The sequence below is a fragment of the Pleurodeles waltl genome, chromosome 10, assembly GCF_031143425.1.
Source record: "Pleurodeles waltl isolate 20211129_DDA chromosome 10, aPleWal1.hap1.20221129, whole genome shotgun sequence".
Classification (NCBI taxonomy): domain Eukaryota; kingdom Metazoa; phylum Chordata; class Amphibia; order Caudata; family Salamandridae; genus Pleurodeles; species Pleurodeles waltl.
The window spans coordinates 132,384,402-132,398,811 of NC_090449.1; the positions used below are offsets into that span (position 1 = coordinate 132,384,402).

Below are 14,410 nucleotides of genomic sequence, written 5' to 3' on the forward strand. Positions count from 1 at the left end.
CTGCATAAATTGAATAAATTAGAGTCTTCTAGTCACTCATTTTATCTTTGGGTGTTAAACACTATTCAATTCATACAGTTTCAGGTGGAGTACGCTGTCTAATTCTAAAATACTGCTAGGATCATCTACCCGAAGATATTCCATATTCAGCATCAATTTTACCATTGTATGAACAAAAACAATAATGAAGAACAGGGGCAATGATGGCGTTAAATTCTTTCTACACCATGGAGTAGGAATCTGTTGTATTTTGAAACAAAAATTAACCCTATTATCAGATTTATGAGTTGTATTCTTTAGTGAGCCCAGTTGTTTAGACCAAGATAGATTAGAGGACATGCTAATGGCCAAATAATCGTAGGTTTGAATGGTCTCCAGGCTTCTTCCTTTAGCTGACCAATGAATTCTCTCAGATGATCTACCAAATGTCATCATTTTAGTTTTAGGTCATTCTAAGGCCATTTTCTATACAATGCTGGGAAATGAAATCCAAGATCTCAATAGGGGTCTTATCTATTAATTCGAGTTCATTGGCATGTGTCATCATTTTTTGCTGCCCAGGTTAAGGGGGGGGGGGGCACATAACTTTGGCAACTAGGAAAATAGATTGGTCAGACTTACAGTTTAAGGTTTGAGGGGCAAAATACAGTCCTGTCTGACACCAGTGCTGGTTGGCATCTAATTTATTTATATATTCAGAGTAATTATCAGTTTGTATTTGCACCCACGTCAATTCACGTAGCTTTTACATAAAATTCATTAGCATGGGGCTACTGTTCTGGGGTTTCATCTCAATCTAAAGTTTCTTCTGTCAACACTGTTAGAAGCATTACTAAAATCAATGAAACTATAGACTGCATCTTTACTCATGCATACTAACTGACCAGCACATGGTCTAATAAAATCGTTATGTGTTGAGATGAACATGATTGTATCTTGATGAAATAAATAAAAATAAACATTTCAAAATTTTACAAAAAAGATAATTTGATCAACATTGAATCTCTGAGAATAAGGTAGATCACAATTCCAGCAGGTCACAAAGGAATTATTTTACCATTGGGTGGGTGTCATTGACTGGGGTGAGCCATTTTTTTAAACTGATGGCACGATCAGGGCGGATGTTTTTGCTGAGTTATCTTGGAAGCCATATTCCAAAAAGCCTTGATGGAATTTGTCTTGCATATGTCAAGAAGAAATACTCATTCTTGTTCCTCCTATTTTAGTGTATTTGACAGTAGCTTTATACATCTTTCTAGCAATTATTGGTGTATTTTTGTGTTGGCAAATGTGTTTAAGGTACAAAGTGCCGAACAGAAGAGCTTTTCACTTTTAATGCAGTCACCTTTAGGATTTAGAAGAGGAATCAAATGTAGAATTACTCGAGGTGGGCTATCGATGGTGGGCCTTTCATTAAACAAGCAAGTAAAGAGACAATGTTACACACTTTCCCAAACTAAAAGCTTGTCAACAGCACTGACCTAGTTAAGGCTGCATCCAAATTGTTGGACCAGCTTAGATTTTTTTCCAAATTAGCTAGAGTCTTTTTTATGGCATAATTGGTTTAGATGCCACAGTAGAACAAGGGTTGTTTCTAACTATTACAGACTCTTAAGTTCAAAAGAAAACAACACACTATAAGAAAATGGTTTCTTTCAAACCTATGGAAGAATGAATAATCATAGACTTGGTCAGAAAATCAGCCATAGACACAAGTATAGTCAAAGAAGGTTCAGGAACCAGAGCGATATATGGGTGGAGTTGAGTGCTGGATCCAGCAGGATTTTGTCTTTCAGTAATCTCAGTTGCAAACTCATGAGCCCAAAATAGAGCTCTTTGCCACTGGGATTACTTCTGGAATTAGGAAACACAGAGGGACAAAGCGAAATATCTTGTTGCGGGCCCAGAAATCAACATCATAATATTCAATCCTAAATAAAAACAGTCGAAATCACCTGTGAACACAGTAGGAAGGTGTATATTGTATGAAGATAATAGGTTTACATGCAAGGGGATCACATGTTCCTTTAGTGGGAGTGAACCTACATTTAACAAAAGAAAAGATAAAAAATAACATCTTGATGTTCGTTACACTGGACAATGAGAACCACTAGTGGTCTTTACCACTGTAATGAATACCGCTAGTGGTCTTTACCACTGTAATGAATCCAGCTTTAGGTCGTTCATGGGGAGAGGGTTCAGCTCTGATGCCGAAGACAGTGTAACTTTCAAATGTCAAATCAGAGATGTGCCCATATTCCTGCAGACTCACAAAATCATAATTCTAAAGGAAGCCGAAGGAAGATGTCATCCTCTCATTTTGCCATATGTCTACACAAGTCTGCAAAATTTCATGTGCACATATTTGATTTGAAAGACACACCATTGTTGTGTATGGGTAGTGAATAGTTTACTCAAGAACCTCACCAGTACAATTAAAGCTGGTCCAGGTGTCACTAGTTTAATCCCTCATTTTGTTGTCCAAAATATCTATTGCCTCTCAGCTATAATTGATGTTTTCAATTTGTTTGCTGTAGAAGAATTATTCAGACTTACACCAGTAGGCAGTGCTTAATTTGTGAAGAAAAAGGTGCCCTCCTCTTAAATAAGTGGCTGCTGCAATTAAATGTGTGAACATGGAATACTGAGGCGACGTAATCCTGAAGCCATCTCGGGCCTCTTCAATCCAAATAAAGCCACTCCCTGCCCCTTCAGCTCACTCCTGCAGCTTTCTGCTTTCTCCCTTTGTGATGCTTTTTCGTTTTTCCCTTCCTCCGTCTTTCCCATGTATGTCTTTTGCTCCCAGCAAATGCTTGAGGCAGAAGAATAAGCCCGGCCCTAAAATATAAGTGCCGGTGCTTAGCACCGGAAACAACAAGCACAAATTAAGCACTGCCAGTGGGGAGACTGAACCACGCTTGTAGTGAGTTGTGGCAAAATTGATCCACATTATTATGTATATCATTATTTTAAGGTGTCTGTACATAAACTGGTTCAGGTACAACATATTCAAGTTATATTTTTATGCCCATGTCGCAGAAATGTGGAGAAAATCCTGAGACACGAAGGGCATCGTTGTACTAGGAGTAAGTAACCCTAGTGTATTTTTCCTGTGAGACAATCTTGGCCTTCAGGAATTCTACCCTTTAATATTGGTTAGGTCTGATATCGTATTTAACAATTTTAATAGATTTCCCCTGATAAGGCTATCAAAAAGTCCTTCCGACTGAAAAAGAGGAGTAAATATGAAAAAGTGTTAAGTTCATTTTGTGGGTCAACATTATTTAAATCAAAAGTAACTTGTGTATTAATTTCTTGTACACTTTTGTCATTAACCATCTTGGTGTGTCTTCCTTTTTAGGGTATGTTGGAGTTTGATATGAAGTGTTTTAAAAAATATGGAAAAATGTGGGGGTAAGTTTAAGCTTTTTGTTTAATCTTTAGATATTACTATTTTTATTTACCGTTATTTTCTATAGTGTCCAAGGGCCAGATGTAGCAAGGTCCTAATTTTGCGATTCGGAAATTGTGAGTCGGTGCGACTCGCAATTTCCGAATCGCAAATTCGGATGCAGAACGGTGTCTCAGACACCGTCTGCGACTCGCTATGGGGTCGCAAAGACCCACATCATTAATATTAATGAGGTGGGTCGCATTTTGTGACCCCATTGCGAGTCCCCGAACTCACAGGGATGGTGGCCTGCTGAAGTCAGCAGACCTCCATGTCTGTGACTGCTTTTTCAATAAAGCATTTTTATTTTTTATTTTGCAGCCCGTTTTCCTTGAAGGAAAACGAGTTGCAAAATTAAAAAAATAACGAAACCATTTGGTTTCGTTTTTTCAGTGTAGGCAGTGGTCCACTGGACCACTGCCTGCTCTGAAAAAACCTTTTTGCCAACATTTACAAAGGGGAAGGGGTCCCGTGGGGACCCCTTCCCTTTTGCGAATGAGTTACCACCAGTGTGACACTGGTGGTAACTGCGAATTGCTTTGCGACCGCATTCGCGGTCACAAAGCAATTCTGCATTGCGATGCGAGTCGCAAATAGGAAGGGAACACCCATTCCTATTTGTGAGTTGCATTCACAATTTGAGAGTCGGGACTGACTCGCAAATTGTGAATGTGCATCGCAGAAGGCTGTTTGCATGGCGTAAACTGCGATTTTCGAGTTTGCACCATGCTAACGGCTTCCTACATCTGGTCCCTAGTTGGTCTGTGACATCTTTTTTTTCTCTGTCCCTTTTTACATTTTGGCGGTGTGGCAACACCACTGGGTTGAAATGTATTGTTATGGTATACATAGAGTCTGGGGGAATGTAGGTTAATAGAAGCTTCGCATTTTGGCCCTTCATTCAATGAGTGTGCCAGGCTACTGTGCCAATGGCGGATGTTCTTGAAAACAGACTTATAAACTTGTGATAGGCTGGTTTATTTCTCAAAATTAAATAGTCATCTTGAAATGGTATTTTATAGGACTACATGAGCAGCAATTCAAATATAAGAAAAGTAGAACACTCTGGAACGCAAAGTGTCAGGCAATCAATGTTTTCTTCTGTTGTGAAAATCACAGCAGTTTTTAGAAAGATACTTGTGACTTTGCTTTTCATAAATGTTTATTTAGCACTTTCATATGTGATTGAATAATTATTAACAAAGTTGTAAAACTGTTGGAAAATCTGGAATTATGCATTAGGATGAAACAACATCAGGAATTAACACATTTTATCTCCTAATTATAGCAAACTCGTCCAGAGCTTTTGCCATCAAAGTGCTCCCTACACATTTGGTAGGCTAAAGCATGTGACATTGCTAGCATTGACAATGCATGGTGATACTGGAATGATATTTAGAGGACAACTGTAGAACGGAAATGTCTCTTACATGGTAAATAGGCATCTATACCTGCTCTGAGTACCTGCCTACATGTGAAACAGTTATCTTGCCTTTTATTTTGCAGGGGACTTCACAATTATCTAGCATGTGCTGGATTTTAATCCTGTATTGCATACCCCTAATTGCGCTGTGTAGTATTAAGTAATGCTGCATGATTAGATTATGTGATTATTTAAAATATCTGCAATGGGGAAGAAAATATTTTATTAAATCTATTGCTTGATTGTTGACTTCTGAGCTCTAACCCCCCCTACACACACACACACACACACACACGCACACACAAACACACACTTCCTCCCTGAAAAGCCCCCGATTGCTTAACATCTTTAACCTGAGAGTCAAGGTTTGTACTTGGCCCAGTTAGCAGAGCCATTGCATCACCTGTCTTCCATGGGCCCTGGTCCCTACACCTTAATGAAGTCTGACAGGTACTCTAATTGAACAGCTAGTGAAGAGCTTCTCAGTTGTTCTTTGGTTGTGGGACCCTCTTCAGTGACATTAGCACATAGATGCTGGCTGCCTGTCCTCGCATGGAGATTTTGGGTGGGACTCTTGTCATGGTTTGGCTAGAGGAGCTCTTGTCCATTGGTAATTGGCTCTGAGACCATTTTGGTGACATTAGCATAGAGAGTCAGTCTCCCTGTACTTGTCCATCTCAGTGAGCCCATTAAGTATGCCTAACAGTAGCTGGAAGAGCTGACTAGTCCCTTCAAGTGGATTCAGTGTCACCGAGTAGAAAATCGCCCAAGGTGATGAGGACCAGGAATCACTAGTTGTGGTTAAATGGGGTTTATTTCAGGATATTAATCAACCCACAATGCCAGCAAAATAGCAATAATTCCAAACGATTCAGCAGTGTAGCTGGTAAGCTGAAATATCTCAGTAGGTTTAGGCGTAATAAGATGAGATACAGACTAGTGACAGCTACAACAATACAAAAACAAAGCCCAGTAAATAGGTGCTCCATAGACTAACTTCCCTTCTCTCTCCTAAACATAGGATCATCTATTCAGGGTAACTATTTAGGGAGTTTGGAAGGTGTTAGCATAATAAAAACATCTGTAGAAGTCTTCCAAAAAGGGAATAAGTGTTTAGCATAAAGATTCACACTTGCAGGAAAGGTGAGCAGAGAGGTCTGTCCCTTTTGAAGTCTAGAAAGACTCTTCTTAACAATATGTGAGAACACCAATTAAATAATAGGAGTGTTAGAAATTGGGTCTCTAGTTGGCAGAGGTATGCACCCTGTCCATTTGGGGACCACAATTCTAGTGAGTAAGTCACAACACAACCTAAATTATCATGTGTTCACCCTCCAGTAGCTTGGCACAGAGCAGGTAGACTTAATTTAATGACAAAGTGAAAACACTACCAAAAGTACTCCACACTAGTTTAGGAATATAGATAATATTTATCTGAATGAGATAAGACCAACATGACAAATATCCAATATGTGCAAGTCAAGGTATCACTTTTTAAAAGTTTACATGGGTCTTAATCCATAAGAATCAATGGTTGTATCTTTTTAACACTCATTACCTGGGATACTTTAAAAATAACGGCTGTAGAGGAGGTGATGCATTAGAAAATAAAGCAATGCATTGATTTTTCTGGCCCAGGGGAGGTGATGCATTGATTCTTTCCTTGCGAACATGATGATGCGCCAATTTCCAGATGTGCAGCCTTGACTTCCTACTGCGGTGCGGGGATATTTTGACACACAGGAACAATGAGTGGAAAATCCAAAAAGCACTGGGAGGGGGAAACAGGCGTTAGGTCGATCCAGTAGGAGATGCGGCTGCTTTTTAGCTGTGAGAAAGGCGCTGTGTCAATTTTTGCCAGCATTGCACATATTTTCTGATGTGGGGACTTTTCTCTCTCAGATGAAGTCTTTGATGGCCCTGAGACTTCTTAACAGGAGACAAGCGCAGCCCAAACCCTTAGAAATCACTTATGGGGGAAGGCAAAGTCCTTCCAGCAGTGTAAGGGAGCAGCAGGCAACAGGGCAACAAGCAGGAGAGGAGTCATTCCAGAAAAGCAGTCCAGATTAGGCTGTTTGGGCAGCATGGCAGTCTTTCTGACAGAGTCCAGTTGTAGGTCCAGAAGTGTCTGATTTGGTGGGGTCTCAGACCCAGTATATATACCCAAATGTGCCTTTGAACTGGAAGAGACTCCAAAGAGTGGTTTTGAAGTGCACAAGTTCCCCTTTCAACCCAGTCCTGTCTGCCAGAAGATCTGTGCAGGGATTATCAGTTCTTTGTGTGAGGTCAGGCCCCTAGCCCTTCCTGCTCAGGTAAAGCCATCAGTATACAGAGGAATGCAGATGCAGCTGAATGTCCTGTGTTTATGGCTGTCTGGGGGGAATGCACAAGGGGAGGTGTCAACCGGCACAGACCAGATGTGGATTGGAAACAGGCTGTAAGGCACAGAGAGCATTAAGTGCAGAGAAATGCCTACTTTCTAAACGTGGCATTTCTAAAATGGTAATGTTAAATCCAGCTTCACCAGTAAGCAGGATTTGTCACTACCATTCCAACCATACCAAACATGACAAGGCTACTCCGCTCAGATCAGAAATTACCACATTAAAAGTATAGAAGGGGATTTTCAATGCTGGCCTAAGAGAGGAGCAGGCTTCACTGTAGTGAAAAACAATTTGGGAGTCTTCCACCATCACCATCAGGACATGTAAAACATTTCAGTACATTTCCTGCCTTTTACCTACATAGCACCCTGCCCTATGGGCTACCTAGGGCCTACCTTAGGGGTGACTTATATGTAGTAAAGGGGGAGTTTAAGACTTGGCAAGTAGTTTTAAATGCTAAGTTGAAGTGGCAGTGAAACTGCATACACACGTATGTGGGTGGCACAATCAGTGCTACAGGACAACTAGTAGCATTTATTTACAGGCCCTGGGCACATATAGTGCACTTTCTAGAGGCGTATAGATAAATTATATAGGCCAGTTGGGTAGGAGCCAATGTTAACATGTTTAGGAGAGAGAGCACAAGCACTTTAGCACTGGTTAGCAGTGGTAAAGTGCGCAGAGTCCTAAAACCAGCAAAAATTAGATCAGAAAAATAGAGGGAGGCAGGCAAAAAGTTGGGAGAAGACTGCCCTATAGTTGTGAGGTCTAACAAGGAGCTTCAAAACATCCTTTCACACACCACCAGGACACAACCAACTCATTACATGACAGTAGCATTCACAACCTTCTCTGAATTGTCCACCGCATAGGAACTGAGATTGACGACTGCACCCTTAAGCATTCCATCATCCTGGTACAAGATGAGCAGAAGGCCTCTTTCGACCATTAATTCTCCATGTTCACTGCCAAGTTTACCCCCACTCGTGCCTCACTATCAGCCGTCTAATACAAACAATAAGCCTTTTACTAGCACACCCTGCAAAAGGAAAGAAAAACATACTGGCAAAGCAAAAATGCCTTTCAACTGAGGCCTGTAGTCACGCTAAGTTAACTCAGCAGTCAACATTAACTTTGAATACACATTTACATATAAACCCATATTATCTTTTAAGAATAAACGCAGGCATGAATAAGAAAAGACATGATTACGTGTTTCAGTTGAACATTAGTATACTCATATATGTAAATGTCTAATTTCTATGGTGATTACATTTCATTAATACATTTAGATGACTCACATGCATTAAGGAAGTTAAAGCACACAGGGCCAGATGTACAAAGCCTTTTGCATGTCGCAAACTGCGAAAAACGCAGTTTGCGGCATGCAAAAGGCCAAACGCGATGCTCATCCCCAAATTGCGAGTCGGTACCGGCTCGCAATTTGGGGATGCGACTCGCAAAAAGGGAGGGGTGTTCCCTTCCTATTTGCGACCGCATCGCCATTCAGAGTTGCTTTGTGACCGCGAATACGGTCGCAAACCAACTCGCAGTTACCACCAGTGTCACACTGGTGGTAACTCATTCGCAAAAGGGAAGGGGTCCCCATGGGACCCCTTCCCCTTTGTGAATGCTGAAAAAAATATTTTTTCAGAGCAGGCAGTGGTCCTATGGACCACTGCCTGCTCTGAAAAAAACTAAACCAAATGGTTTCGGTTTAGTTTTCATTTTGCAGCTCGTTTTCCTTTAAGGAAAACGGGCTGCAAAAGGAAAACAAAAACTGCTTTATTCATAAAGCAGTCACAGACATGGAGGTCTGCTGACTACAGCAGGCCACCATCCCTGTAAGTGCAGGGACTCGCTATGGGGTCGCAAACTGTGACCCACCTCATGAATATTGATGAGGTGGGTCTTTGCGACCCCTTAGCGAGTCGCAGAAGGTGTCTGAGACCTTTCTGCATCCAATTTTGCAAGTTGCAAATTGCGAGTTGGTCAGACTCGCAATTTGCAAGTCGCAAAATTGGAGTTTACTACATCTGGCCTACAATGTGTATAATGTCATACATGAGCATATAATTGCATACTTGTCACATATGGAAGGTGGAGCCTAACTTAAGCTGCTCCAATAGTTACAGCATGGGTGGCAACAGTGTGTGGTTAATCTCTTTGCCTCTCTGTCTGTCTTTCTGTCTCTCTCTCTCACACACACACACACAAACACAAACTCACAAGTAGATCAAAGGCAGGACCAATAAGCATCGGCTGCTGCATATCATTTTCCACCTCTTTCATGTTTTGTGTTGAGCTTGCGAGAATTTTCAAAAGCTATAAATGCCAAAACGATTGTCATTACCAATGCTTGCTTACCAGGACATCAGCGGTTAATATGAACCTCTAGACATGGATGTACTTAAACAGATGTTTCGGTACACTGCGCTTCCTCAGGTTTATGCTGCTCCTTGGAATCTTGCCCACTTGGGCGATCCTGCAGAGGGAAACCATTGTAAAAACACTTGTACCCCCAAACTATTTTTATCCGGAGTCTCCAACTCCGAAGACTTGTCAGTGTTTACTCCCGAAGAATTGACAATTCTTGGCGACCTGCCAAGAAAGTTTCACACCATCATGACTATGGGGGTCATTCTAACTCTGGCGGGCGGCGGAGGCCGCCCGCCAGAGTTCCCCCGACAGAACACCGCTCTGCGGTCTGAAGACCGCCGCGGTGATTCTGTGTTTCCCGCTGAACTCCTCGTAAAATGGAGTTACCAAATCCTGTGAACGCCGCAAGTGGGATTAGATTTTCAGCCGGGCCTAACCTAGCACCCTCCAGAGCATTCAGCAACATTATTTCTCCCTGGTATATTCACGCATTGTGGCAAGTCTAGTGAATCATAATAACTTGCATTTGTGGGATAATGTTTCTGATCTTAAGTTATAGAGAAACATAGAGCCCTGAAAGAAATATCCCGCTAGTCTCAGTAGACACACACAGATGAGAAGGGACCAATGGCTTCTCAAACTCTTCAAATCCCAGGACATTGGAGCAGATCAAAGAGATGGGGTGGTAGCTTAAGTAAACAACACAATTTAAGGTAGGAATAAAATTGAAGAACATTCAGACCTTTAAATGGAACAATAAAAGAAATTATAAAATAAAAGGAAAGGAGATATGTCTGTAATCAATGAAGCATAAAGAACAGAAAACTAAAAGAAGACTGGATATTAAAACATCAGAAAAGTAACAAATTGACGAATGCAGAATGTTGACTGGAGCCAACCACTCTAGTCAATACATCCCTAGTAGTATATCTGTGCTGTAAGGGGTGATGCCACCAAAAGGAGCACAAGTTCTGGCAATGATGGAAAGCTACCAAATGCTACAGTCCTGCTCTCGAAGATCCTAATCAGGTACTGCTGGCAGGATTTTGACTGAAAATGTTTTTAAGAGAGAGATCCCCTATACCTGTAAGGGGACAGGGTAAATATATAACCAAACACAAAGCTCCCTTTATGGAAGATTCAATATATTACCTAGTGGTTTCAATCTATTGCCTAATAGTGCGTCTTGCTGGGACTCCTCTATCGTATCCAACACATGATATAACATGGTTTTTATTAAAGGGTTTTAAACATATGCTTAGAAGGGGACTGTAGAAATATTTGTTTATTTATTGCTATGAATTGGAGAGTATATAAATAAAAATAAAGAAAAAGGCCCAAGTAGTGTGGTTATCAACATTGGAAAGGTTTAAACACGGCTATACATTTATTTATTATATCATGTGTTGGATATGATAGAGAAGGTTATGGATTTTGACTAAGCCAGAGATCTACAGACATAGGGGGTCATTCCGACCCCGGGGTCGGCGGGAGCACCGCCAACAGGCTGGTGGTGCTCCGCAGGGCATTCTGACCGCGGCGTTTTGGCCGCGGTCAGAACAGGAAAACCGGCGGTCTCCCGCCGGTTTTCCGCTGCCCTCAGGAATCCTCCATGGCGGCGCAGCTTGCTGCGCCGCCATGGGGATTCCGACACCCCATACCGCCATCCTGTTCCTGGCGGTTCGCCCGCCAGGAACAGGATGGCGGTATGGGGTGTCGTGGGGCCCCTGGGGGCCCCTGCAGTGCCCATGCCAATGGCATGGGCACTGCAGGGGCCCCCGTAAGAGGGCCCCACAAAGAATTTCAGTGTCTGCTTAGCAGACACTGAAATTCGCGACGGGTGCAACTGCACCCGTCGCACCTTCCCACTCCGCCGGCTCCATTCGGAGCCAGCTTCCTCGTGGGAAGGGGTTTCCCGCTGGGCTGGCGGGCGGCCTTCTGGGCAATCGGGGCATTATGGAATGAGTTTCCTGTTGGCCTCTCACAGTGTTCTCGAGAACAACGCGAGGCTCCTGTATCACACGCCTACAAGCGCAATTTGCCTCTTGCTAGTGGAATTTCCAGTCACCATGGAGCCTTCGGGCATATTTTGTGACACCTGCAATGGCAAGCGGCCACTCTCGAGTAGAGTTTGCAGTAGGGGCCTAGTATTTTTTTACACTTAATTGTTTAACTTTTATAAGTGAAAAAAGGTTGCACAGTTACATTTTCTCCATGTTTGTTAAACTTGCACTATTTAATTTATATTGCCAAGTGGCCAAGTCTGTCCACAGGCCATTCAGCCAGTACTAGTCTTTGGGTTTATGAAACAAGTGTTTCTGTGGTATAAGTTGCTTTAAAACAATTATGATTTAGGCCAGGGATGGCATTGGATTACATCATACTTTTTTTTGTATTTCACTTTTGTTATTTTTCTGCAAAATGTGGGTTATATTTTGGTGGGGTAATATATTGTGATGGAGGAAGTCTGTTGTAAAACATTTATAGCTGACTTTTCATTTTTGGCATTGCTGAATTAATGGTAGTGTTTTCTTCATTATTTGACATGCCTCCTTTGTGTGGCCAGCGTGTGCATGGGTGTATTTGTGTGTATGAGACAGTGTGTGTGTGTTTGCCATATGCCACCATTTTGACTTTGTTCTCGAAGCCATGTGGCTTTTGGCCATTTTGGGTAGTCAGAGGCCTGCATGTGTTCTTTGTTGTCTATGCCTCCTTACTTGTTGTTTGGCCTTGTGGTCGGAGGCCATTTTGTGTAGTCAGCCAGTGTGCTTTTGCCAGAGGCCTGCATATGTTCTTTGTTGTCCATGCCTCCTTGCTTGTTTGACCATGTGGCGTCGACCATTTTGTGAAGCCAGCCAGTGTGCTTTTGCCACAGGCCTACATGTGTACTTTGCCATACATGCCACCTTGCTTGTTGTTTGACCATGTGGCCAGCGACCATTTTGTGTATCCAGCCAGTGTGCTTTTGCTGATAGCTGTGAATGTGTTCTTAATTGTCCAAGCCTTCTTGCTTGTTGATGTTTGAACATGTGGCCAGTGTGTTTAAATACTGGATTTGTCTCAGCTGCAAAGTACCTAATCATAGCGACAAACTGAGCAAAGTGGACAACAGGAGCTGCAGCCAGCAATGGTTCTTCCTGAAGTAGGAGCAGAACAGGAGGTTTGAGATTTCTGCTGAGCAAAATGTAGCTTTTGAATGAACTGTTGGCTTCCCGATCTCCAGCAAGGAAAAGAAAGGGTCCATCACCATCTTCTCCAAGCCACCTTTCTGATAATATGGACATGGGCTGGACCCAGGCTATGTCTGAGACCTGCCACGAGAGACAAGAGGCAAGGAAAGTTCCTGAAAGCCTTAGAATTCATGTGAAGGGACAGTGATGAGGATGAGCCAGTGATTGTTTGCATAGAAGCCCGTTCAGGGGGCACTGGTCCCCTCACCACAACCGCCAGCTTCCATATTTGTAAGACCCCCGATAGGACCTGCATCCACCACTACCTCCATCAAAGTATGCATTGCTGAGAGGCAATCAACACACCCACCTACCTCCAATATTTCAAACCCTGGCAGTGGTACACTAAAAAAGTTCTTCTCCCCAGTTTCGGACTTCTTTAAGATTAACAAGTGGGAGGATAATGCTGCACTATGCTCTATTTGCCATGCTAGTGTTCGTTGAGGTAAGGCTGGTTCACACTATGGTACTGGAGGCCAAATGACCCATATAAAAAAATTACGCAATCCGAAGGGAGGAGTGCCGGAAAAGAATAGCTGGTGATAGTGATGAGAGAGGGGAATCAGCACTGATCACGGCAATAGGAGTGAAGAGGAAAAAGAAAGTGATAGCTTTAGATGAGGCAGCCATGCCCTCAGCAGTGCGCCATTATCACCCACATCAGCAGCCTTAAAATGGAGCAAGATTCAGATGGAGAACCACCACATGTAGTGGTTCTCCCAAGGTGCACATTGAGTTTATCACCTCCTGGTTCTCTCTGGAAGTTGCTTCGTCTGTAGCACCACAAAAGAAGGCAATCCAGGCAACTATTACGGGCATGTTTAGTCAGGAGGGGCCCTATGAATGCAACCACCCAATGGCACATTTGTACAGCGGAAAACTAGCTAAAATGTTAGTGCTGGACCTCCTCCTTTTTTCTTTTGTGGAAGCAGTGGGATTTTCAGATTTTGTGGCAGCCATCTATCTGAAATAGAATGCTCCCAGGCTGACCTATTTTGACAGAGTTGCTGTTCCAGCACTCCATCACGATATGCTGCAACTGGTTGGACAAGCTTTGCAGCAGAATGTGGTTCACACTATCCACCTGATGACAGATGTGGACCAGTTGTCAAGCAACTGATTGCATCTGTATCACTGCACACTGGATCCCTTTTGTGGGGGTTAGCCAACAGGGATCTGCAGGTCCCAGCCCTGAAGAAACATTTAAAGCCAGTTGGCTACTGTTCGACATGGAGAAATCCCATGCAAGCGAGTACCAGGAAGACGAACAGGCAGAAGTTTCGGCTTGCAGCTTTCAACCTCCTGAGAGGGCAGTGCTGTTGTCTCCCAACAGCCAATACCAGCAACAACAACACCAGAAACAACAGCACCAGCAACAGAAAAATCAAACCAAACCTCTGCAATGGCTTGGTTTCCAGTGGCTGGGCTTAAGTCAAGTGCAGGGGTGGAGGCAGAAGAGGTCGAGAAAGTGGAAGCACCAATGGCCTTTCAGAGGATGGTCCAAGACTTTCTGGAGGACCTAAAATAGGTCTACCTGGATCAA

At 42.8% G+C, this 14,410-nt stretch overlaps 1 protein-coding gene across 1 annotated transcript in view; it reads left to right on the forward strand.

Annotated features, from left to right (window-relative positions):
• Positions 1-14,410, forward strand: part of LOC138261215 (cytochrome P450 3A21-like) — a 425,990-nt gene that overhangs the window by 76,921 nt on the left and 334,659 nt on the right. The window contains exon 3 of the mRNA XM_069209968.1: positions 3,362-3,414. Within this exon, the coding sequence (XP_069066069.1) occupies positions 3,362-3,414 (53 nt within the window). The remainder of the gene's footprint in view (positions 1-3,361; positions 3,415-14,410) is intronic.